Below are 10,126 nucleotides of genomic sequence, written 5' to 3' on the forward strand. Positions count from 1 at the left end.
ATTAAAAGCCAAAGAAAAGTTTACTTTGAACAAACATGATTCCATAGGCAGGAATATGCCAAAAACATGCACTGTATTTTAAAAGCCAAAATATTTTATGTTCTGAGGCAGAGCATCTGAAAGATGACAGGTTTATATTCTTGGCTTAGATTATGGTTAATCTAAATACTACAGCACATCATCAATGAAACAAAATATAATTAATCTTAAAATTCACAGGCTATGTTTTAGAAATCTAGATGTGATTTTGATCATTGTATATTCACTGAATAAAGTGGCGAAGCTTTGCAGAAAAAATGGTCACATGGTCAAACAATTAAAAACACAATGTAATTTTTCTCTGTTCTAAGATATATTTTTAGAAACCACGTTTACAAATTTAACAGTCTATTGAGTGATAAAGCTTACCTGAACCAAAAATATAATAAGGAAATAAAAATTTGCCACTCTTCTGAATTGTTCAAATAAATTTTTTGGAATAAAATTCCACACAGTATACTAAAAAGAAAAAGGAGAGATCAATGAATTAATATTGAAAAATAATATATACACTATATAGATGTAATGAGAAAAGTAAAATCAAATTTACTAAGCTGTTAAATAAAATCTGTAACTCTTAATGATACAAAAACTATTTATCTAGGTTCTAGAGTTCAAGACTTTTATTCTACTTTCCTTTGTTCTTTTTCTATTTATTGGCAATTTTAATATAATTTTTTAGAAGTTGGAGAAGGCAGATCTAAGACATTTTAATAATTTATTTTGACTTTTGAATTAAGTTGGCAATATCCTAAGTTTACACCAATCTATTTAAATCATAACAGTGACAATATATTTTGTCTTGCCACATCTTGAGGAGGGCAGTTGTATAAATTGGCAGTGAGGTCATTGGTTTCATGGTGGTTTTTTTTGGCTAGCTCAGTAATACAAGAAAAAATTCAGAACGAATAAAAATTTCTTATGAAAACTAGCATACAAATGATAGGAACTGTTGTTTCCAGGTTTTATGAAATATAAACATATTAATAGATTGAATGAGTCTAAATTCTGTGCTTGTTCAATGTATAAGAGGAGAAACTCTAGTAGTATAATATTGAACAATATGAAAATATTGCCAAGAAAAGTAACAATTTATTATGCTTCTCTTAATTATTATGTAATAATGGTTAAGGTAAAAGAATTAGAAGTATAATTTCCCTATAGTTATATATGACTGTATACTTAACCCTATCTTGTTCCTTAGTAAGCAAACCAAAACATGGCTATAAAATTAAATATTTTACAAGAAAGTTTAAATTGAAGCTATGGTAGTTACTATGGTCAAATAAATTAGACAAAGACATATCATGTATCTTAAGACACTTGCACTATGAAAGAAACAAAGATAAGATGCTTAATATTAAATAGGGGAGATTAAGAACAAAATATCAACAGCTATATTCCAAGATGCTGGAAATGAAAGAGAAACTTAACGAAGATTATATTTGACATGGGCTTTAAAAGAGGAATGTTCAACAGGCTGAAAATCAAAAGCAAATAAAGGAGAACATTTCAGAAAGATTGGACCGCGTGAGCAAAGAACAGAGGAGGAAAGTTTGCCATGGCTTTGTAAGATAGAAAATAATGCAGTCTAAACGGAATAACAGGGAATAAACGGTAGGAAAAAGAGAGTAACAAGAAGCAGGACTCATTATGGTCAGGAAAAAAGTGACAGTATCTGTATAAATATTTACATTCTAGAAATTGTGGTCAAAAACATGGATTCTATATTTCTATAAAAACAAAACCTTCAAAGTCCACAAAAACATAAAACCTACATTTTAAAAATTGTAGTTAACAACATGAAATCAAAGCAAAGGCACAATGATAGGAAAGTTCAACATGAGTTTGTGGAACAGCAGGTTATCTGGTTTGGAAGGAGTTTAAGAAAGCCATAGTGACATAATAAAGTAGTAATAAGGCAGTAATGAGAGAGACACTGAAAATAAAAAAGGGCAATGTTTATTTAAACATCTACATTTTTGAAACTATGGTCAAGAACATTAAGCCTAATACTGCTACATATGAAAATAGTCATATAAAGATATTTATTTAATCCCAAAAGTTTTCCAGAAGGACACTCAGTTTCCAGTATTGGCAGAGAAGTTAAGTGATCCAATGAACTCCTAGGAAAGACTAGATTTAAAAAACTATTTAAAATATTGGAAAGTATCCAAACTATAGACAGAAGCAGGAAGGAAATTTAATTTCAAAAAACTGCAAATAGAAGTATGAATTGTGAATTTTTGGCTTCTTAGCTTGGAGACAGTATCCAACTCCCACAGAGCTAAGTTAGCAAAACAGAAGGGGGAAACTACAACCTTATCAACAAGAGTTCAGGGCTAGAAAAGCAGCTGGAAATGTAAAGGGAAAATACTGGTTTTGAGAGAACCACACAAGAAAATGACCCAAATTCAGAACATAAACTATCCAAACCCAGGCTGACAGCTAAACTGTACACTAGAAAGGAATGACCTACTGATAGTACAACAACAAAAATGACTCTCAAAAGCATATTATGTTAAGTGAAGAGAATTCAGACACAAAAGACTTTTATTGTATCCATGATATTACACATTTGTCAAAACTCACCAATTGTACACTTAAAATAGGTGAATTTTATTGAATGTAAATCACACCCCTGGTTAAAAAAAACCAAAGTTTTCAAAAGAACTTTTATTTCCTGCATAATTTACTAACAACTGTTGTGGAGCTCCTCCATCATCCTGGATTCTGATATTTCTTCTTCCTACCTTCTGCTTTAGAACCATCATCCAAAATGAGAGATGTCACTAATGGGTACGTTACATACATAAATAATGTGAAGGCAGAAAAAAAGGGACAGGGCAAAAGAACTGCTGACCTAAGCCAACATCCTTGGGAAAGATAAGATCAGGTTTAGAAAAAAACTATTAGCTGCTCTGGAAAGGAAGAAAGGACAACTACAAAGATGTTTCTTAAGGTGCCCTTTCAAGCAATAGCTATGATCTAAGGAGAACTTTACCCTCAATCTCTTTGACTCGCATCCTCTATAACTGTAATGTCCAATAAGGTAGTCACTAGTCACATGTAGCTATTAACATTTAAATTAAAATAAATTAAATTTTAAAACTCAGTTCCTGAGTTGCACTCGCCATATCTCAAGGCCTCGAGAGCCCTGTATGGCTATTGGTCATCATATTGGACAATTCTATCATGAGAGAAAAGTCTATTGGACAGCACGACCTCTATAATTTTCAGCTTCAAAATAATCTGACATTTAAAAAATGTCATAGGAAAAAATGAAACAACATATGAAAGCGAAGCAGTACTTTGGTACCATAAAATGTTTACAGATGAGTGATAAAACTGGAGGAAGCAGGCTTTAAAGTCACACAGAACTGAGTTCAAATTTCAACCTAGTCACTTACTAGTGTGCAATCTTGGAAAAGTTATTAAATTTCTCAGCACTTCAATTGAAGAAACTGAAATGAGTATAACAATACTTTGCAAAATAGATTTTATAAGAGCTATTTTATAAGGTTGTTATAAGGATTAAGTGATATTATATGAAAAGTACTTAATATAGGACCTGGCACCAGTATAAATATTATTAATAGTTCCTTAGTTTAACTGTAACTAAAGATAATTGGTATGCTGGCTACTTGATATCAGTGACTAGCAACTCCTTTTATTTTACAGTTCACCATTTCAGTTAAGATAAATCTTAACTAAATTTTAGTGAAGAAAATCACCATTTTCTTGAATTTGTAAGGATATAAATATATACTCAAACATACGCAATAAATCACTTTTCAAAATAAAATAGCACGTATCTACAGTTTTAATAATAAAAGTGTTAATCCTTACCTTAGATGAAATGATCCGGTTATCTATAAATTTCTGAGGTGTGTAAAGGCCATTCTGAGGAAACCTGTTGGCTATGTAAATGGTTCTTGTATCACTTTGATGTGGTGGGTCAAAACCCTAAGACCAAGCAAGAGGAGAAGTAATATTGGTCAACCAGGTTAGTTGCTATGATATGTTACTGTTGGTTTTACTTAACTGACCAGATCAAACATATTATTATTGGTCTCAAACTGCATATAGACTCAACCTAATTGTTAGAAGAGTTATGCCATTTATTTTTCTCTTTCACAGGTAAACAGGTACCTTATCTCCAGATATAAACTAACTAGGTAATACTTCTAGTAACGAAAAACAGTTCAAAACTCTGTCGGAAATGCTACTATAAGAAAAAAAAATCATATAGGAGACCTATTGAAGCATTTGAGGACAAGGTTTCTTTCTCCACTGCATTCCTTCCCTTTCATTCCTCTGGGTTCCTTGCTTTCTCTTAGAATGGATTTCTAATCAGTGATATTAAAGTCCTAGGTAGCTATAGCCTAGAGAGCACCTACCACATATGATGGAAAAGGTTTATATTTATTTTTACTTCTTCTACATCCAAATCAACTTGTTTTCAAAAAGCTTTGTTCCCAGAGGACTTAACAATGCATTAGGTAGGGTCTTGCCCAGATTCATTCCATACATTTATCTGTGCCAGTTACTGTATCAGTATCAGTATCAGTTGACTTCCTGAAACACTGATGTGAATATGCTGTAATTCCTGGCCTTGACGAACTGACATTCTGGCCTCAAATTTATTAATAGAAGACCATCTCTCAAGGTACATTAGTAATAGTAATTAGTAATTTCTAGTGGAAAAGTTTTCCTTAGTGACAAGAATACTAATATTTTATTCCTACAGTACTTTACTTTCTTCCAGGATTGCAAGTGAATTGTTAAGATTCCTTTGACAGATCTTGGGAAGCCCCGACAGGCTGAGAGCAATACCCAAATGCAAGACTTTTTAAATAGACAAATGATTTGCAATTCCTTAGATTTTCCTTTTTTTATAGTGGTCAAGGGCTATTTACTAGTACTACTAAGTTATTAAAAGGTAAATTAAACGTGGCATTAATAAACTACAATGATTCATTTTTAGATATTACTAAAGACTCTAATTTAGTAACCTACTAAGTAATCTGGCTGCCATTCAATGCTTAGCATCCTTGTAAACTTTCTACTGGGCACAGACATATATAGAGATAGTGAGAAATCCTGTATTGCCAAGGGGGATATTGTGTTTAGTACATCAGAATACAACGGTATCATGTATGGTATTTAACTATTATTCTTGGTTTTAAAATTTTATTTTGCGATCTCAGAAACAGCTAGTACAGGGCTGTACAAATGCATTACATGCATCACAAAGAACATGTTTATTTGTTTATATTATTAAAGTCCTATGATTTTCTGCCCTACTCTGGCAACATTTTGTAATAGTGATGACTACATTTTACAGTTGTGAATATGACACTCTGTGCCTGATTTCAAAATCAGTCTCTTCAAGGAAAAAAACACAGTGGCACACGTATTTATTTTCCTCATAAATTTTCTTTTAAACTTTTTATAATTTTGTAAATAAATGAATAAGTGAACAAATAGCTTGAATGCTACTGCTTTAGTCTATGCCTGTATCTCTCAAAGGGGGTTCACAGGAAGTCTACCTATAAACAGGTAATGAAGCATTAGACTGCATGAGGAATATTTATTCAGCATCCATTTTGTAACCATGTTAACATATCATCCCATACACTAGTTCCTATCTCTCAATATGCTTTCTACCATTTTTCCAGCATCACTCTGCCTTCGGCTCAACTCAACAGATTCAGATGGAAACCTGTCAGAGCACATTTAAAATTGATAAAATATAACTAATGTTTTCTTTAACACTAAGTTACATATCATGCATGTCAGCTTATGGGATAAAATAAAAAAAAAAAAAGGAAAGTAAATTTCAATGTCTGAAAGAACATGTAAATCTTTAAGAAGATGTCAAGACAACTAAGACAGAGAACCACTAATACAGAATTTTAATTTTTTGCTAAATTCCCACCATGGCTGGAATTTATTATTTGTACATCTAAAGTTAAGGGAAAAAAAAGAATCCAAAATAACAGAAAAAGAACTACAGCAACATCTCAGTTATGACTAGAAATTATACATAAATGCATGTATTTCCATGAAGCAATGCTCATCATTTTACATTCATTTATACTAGATATGAACCAGTGATCATATACTAAAATTTTGGAATTCCTGAGATTTCTACAATTATTTCAAGGGGATATATTGAAATGTTCTCCCCAAAATCAATTTTAAATTAAATTGAATTTAAAAAATTCTATACAGCAGCTCTATATTCAAAGATATCACAATTTAAAGTAAGATGACAATTCCAAAAGGAAAATAGCAAGCTTTTCCTCATTCCCAAATGAGGGATATAACATCCATTTACGCATTTCGAGATCTTTTTCAGTTGTAATGAATTCACATAATCTTATCCAATCATATTATAGTCAATGTTATATATGTGTGTATGGATGTACATGTGCATTTTGTTTCATATACAAAATAGTTAAATTTGATATATGTGTTGGTAGTGTAAATATGGCCAAATGTCCCTTATGGAAATTAAACCTGTAATTCCAGATCATTACCATCATCTTCTCTGCAACAAATTTAACAAGCTGCAAACTAAATACAAATAAAAGAACAAAACCATCCAAAAATGAAGAAACTGACTTAAAGCAGGGTCCATAAATGAGCGCTAGGTCTGTAAATCTCTGAAATTGTGTGCAAATTTGCATTATGTGCATTTTTCTGATAAGAATGCATATAGGTTTCATTAGATTTTCATGATGCAAAGAAGCTTAAAACCACTTAACCTAAAATCTTGCTTTGTAATCAGTTCCCCATCCCTATATTCTCTAAACTGCCTAAAGAGAATCTTTATGTTTCAGTAACACCTCCACCTTCTTTAATGAGTCAAAACAAACAACTACTGTCAAAATTAAATGTATAACTATATTATTAGTATGAAGTTCAAGTATAATTTCACCCTATTTCTAGCAAGCATTATCAGCAATTTTATAGCACTGAGGAAGAAACACAATCTGAACTCTCTAATCAGTAGGTCAAGGCTACATAGCAGGGTTCAGAAACCGTTGGTACATGTTACATTTTTTGTTGTCATCTCACACTATCCATTCACACCCTCAACTCCTTGACGCTTGCCTGTTCCTTTCTCCTCTGATTTCATCTTGTCCTGGGCAAAGGAACTGAGAAGGATTGATGCTATTCTAGCCACCCCAATTTTATGTCAATGTCTGCTAAAAAGTACAGGTATTAGAGGCACGCAAATTTAAACTATTTTAAAACTATCATATTCTTAAAAAGTACGAAATTCAAAACGTTTTTGTTTTCCTCTCCTGACTGGATTTGTGAGCATCTGTTAAAGCCATAGGTACTCAAAAAAAAGTAGGTGAGTATTTAAGGGGCAAAAAATCTCACGGTGGTAGACAGGGGGAGAATTGCAATACATGGGATTGATTTGAGAGATTCCTTTTGTAACCACAACCTGATTAGACCTGGGGAAACTAAACCAGCAAATAGCTATATAATTTATAGAAGTTGGTCTCTGGCATAAAGAAATACTTCAAAATGAATCACAACATTCTCAGGCCAAATACATAAGGCTCTGCATTATCTTAAAATTCCAAAGATTTTATTAAAAAATATAAGTATTACAAATAAAAGAACTAAGAAGACAGTAAAATTATATTCATGAATAATGTAATTAAATATTGTCATACTTCTTTAAACATAACTAAGAAAACATCATCTTTAGAGTTCATAGTAATTGAAGTAAATATGTGCCTTCTATTTTACTATGTTATATATTTGCTCTATGAAAGAAAAAGCTTCAAAATAAACCCCAAAACAACAAAAACAGTATTGAGTCGAAACTGTAACAGTATTAAGTTATTAAAATAAATGAATAGCACTTTATTTATATCACACACTTTATATGACAGAAAGTGATTTTTGTTGGCTATATATTTCAATATACACAGGCACATGAAAATAGCCTAGCAAAAATACCAAGGCTTCTGCGGAAGAATGATGTAATGTATTTTACCAAGATCTACGAAGTTAATTCTGAATTACTGTTTCCTGGACATAGACTTCCAATAAAATATACCTTTATGAAGGTACTATAAGGGCAAGATAATGTGACACTGTTAACAGACCAAAGTAAGGTGATAAAAAAACTTAAAACTCCCCAATATAAACAAACACAATAATCTAATTTTAACTTTTTTAAAAAAATTATATGACTTTCAGTTAGGATTTAAGTTAGTTTGCCATCTATCAGACCAGTGTGGGCTTCAAGAACTCTGGCTTAGTGCAGGGACAGGTTGGGACTGGCTTTCAAGCTGTAGAGTGATCTTACAGAAAGATAACTCGAAAATTCTCAAATCATCTGCCAATGCTTTCCCACAGGAAGCTCATTTCTTATATGTAATGATGTTACTTCCCAAACTTGATTTCCTTACTCCAACATACACCTCCAGCAAAAGCCTTCAATTTCAGCTGAAGAATTTCCTTCTCAGCAGAACTTTACCTGATGTCTCTTCTTTCTCAGAAACAAAAGAAAGCAAGGCCAGGCACGGTGGCTCACACCTGTAATCCTAGCTCTCTGGGAGGCCGAGGCAGGCGGATTGTTTGAGCTCAGGAGTTCGAAACCAGCCTGAGCAAGAGCGAGACCCCCGTCTCTACTAAAATTAGAAAGAAATTAATTGGACAACTAAAAATATATAGAAAAAATTAGCTGGGCATGGTGGTGCATGCCTGTAGTCCCAGCTACTCGGGAGGCTGAGGCAGGAGGATCGCTTGAGCCCAGGAGTTTGAGGTTGCTGTGAGCTAGGATGACGCCACGGCACTCTAGCCCAGGCAACACAGTGAGACTCTGTCTCAAAAAAAAAAAAAAAAAAAAAAAACAAAAGAAAGCATGTGTTGTCTACTACTCCTGCTATACCTATTACACACTCTCATCAAAGACTTTACCACACCAAACTGTAATTTCTTACCTTTATAGCCATCTCCCCCTCCAAATTGTAAGATCTTAAGGGCAGCATTGTGTTCAGATATCTGGCATAAATTAGTTCTTTAACAAATATTTATTCAATGGATTAAATTCTCTAGTCTTCACATTCTGAGTTAGGTTTTAAAAATATCTTTAACCATAAATTTCTACCAAATTGAATTTAACTTCTATGATATTTAAATGGGAAAAAAAAATTTTAAGTGATTCTGTAGAGTGAAATCTACCATCACCAGGGTAAGAGGGGCTGGCAGGAAACATTTTATTCAGGTGTTACTAGCTTTGCCTTATTCTCATCAAAGCCATTTATTTTGGCTTCACAGTTGGAGTGGGCTCATTTCTGGATGTCAAAGAAATCAACTACCATTAGGGACATGCAAATCAAAACTACCATGAAACGCAACTTCATATCCATTAAGACACCTATCACAAAAAAACCAAAAAAACAAAAAACCCACAAAACCAAAAACAAGAAGTATTGGCAAAGATGTACAGAAATTGGGACCCTTGTGCATTGCTGGTGGGAGTGTAAAATGGTGCAGCAGCTGTGGAAAACAGTAGAGCAGTTCCTAAAATAATTAAACACACAATTACCCTATGATCCAGCAATTCTACTTCTGGGTATATACCCCAAAGAAGTGAAAGCCAGGACTCGAAGAGATAGATACTTGTACACCCATTTTCAGAGCAGCATTATTCACAATAGTAAAAAGGTGGAAGCAACCCAAATGTCCATCAACTGATGAATGAATAAACAAAATACAATGGAATATTAATTAGTCTTAAAAAAGAAGAAAATTTTGACACATGTTGCCATATGGATGAACCTTGAGGACAGACATTATGTTAAGTAGTCAATCAAAAAACTTTTTCAGAGGGGAGGAGCCAAGATGGCCGATGAGACAAGCCGCCAGTCAGAAGGTCTCTGCAAAAAAGACGAATTTTAAAAGAAAGAGAAAAAAAATAAGCAAGCAGAGAAACATAGATCGGGTGAGGGTCGGAAGGAAGGGAGCCTGAAACTACAGGAGACTCCACGGGAAGACGTTGCGGAGGAGAACTAGAAGGAGAGAGGTCCCGAGAGGCTTGGAGACCAGC

At 33.2% G+C, this 10,126-nt stretch overlaps 1 protein-coding gene across 1 annotated transcript in view; it reads right to left on the minus strand.

Moving 5' to 3' along the window:
• The window catches only part of ATP11B (ATPase, class VI, type 11B), a 111,515-nt gene that overhangs the window by 83,230 nt on the left and 18,159 nt on the right, over positions 1-10,126 (minus strand). The window contains exons 2-3 of the mRNA XM_012641969.1: positions 3,889-4,005; positions 409-498 (exon numbers count right to left, since the gene is read on the minus strand). Of these exons, the coding sequence (XP_012497423.1) occupies positions 409-498; positions 3,889-4,005 (207 nt within the window). The remainder of the gene's footprint in view (positions 1-408; positions 499-3,888; positions 4,006-10,126) is intronic.

This window comes from Propithecus coquereli, unplaced genomic scaffold, assembly GCF_000956105.1.
Source record: "Propithecus coquereli isolate 6110/MARCELLA unplaced genomic scaffold, Pcoq_1.0 Scaffold10, whole genome shotgun sequence".
NCBI classification, from domain to species: domain Eukaryota; kingdom Metazoa; phylum Chordata; class Mammalia; order Primates; family Indriidae; genus Propithecus; species Propithecus coquereli.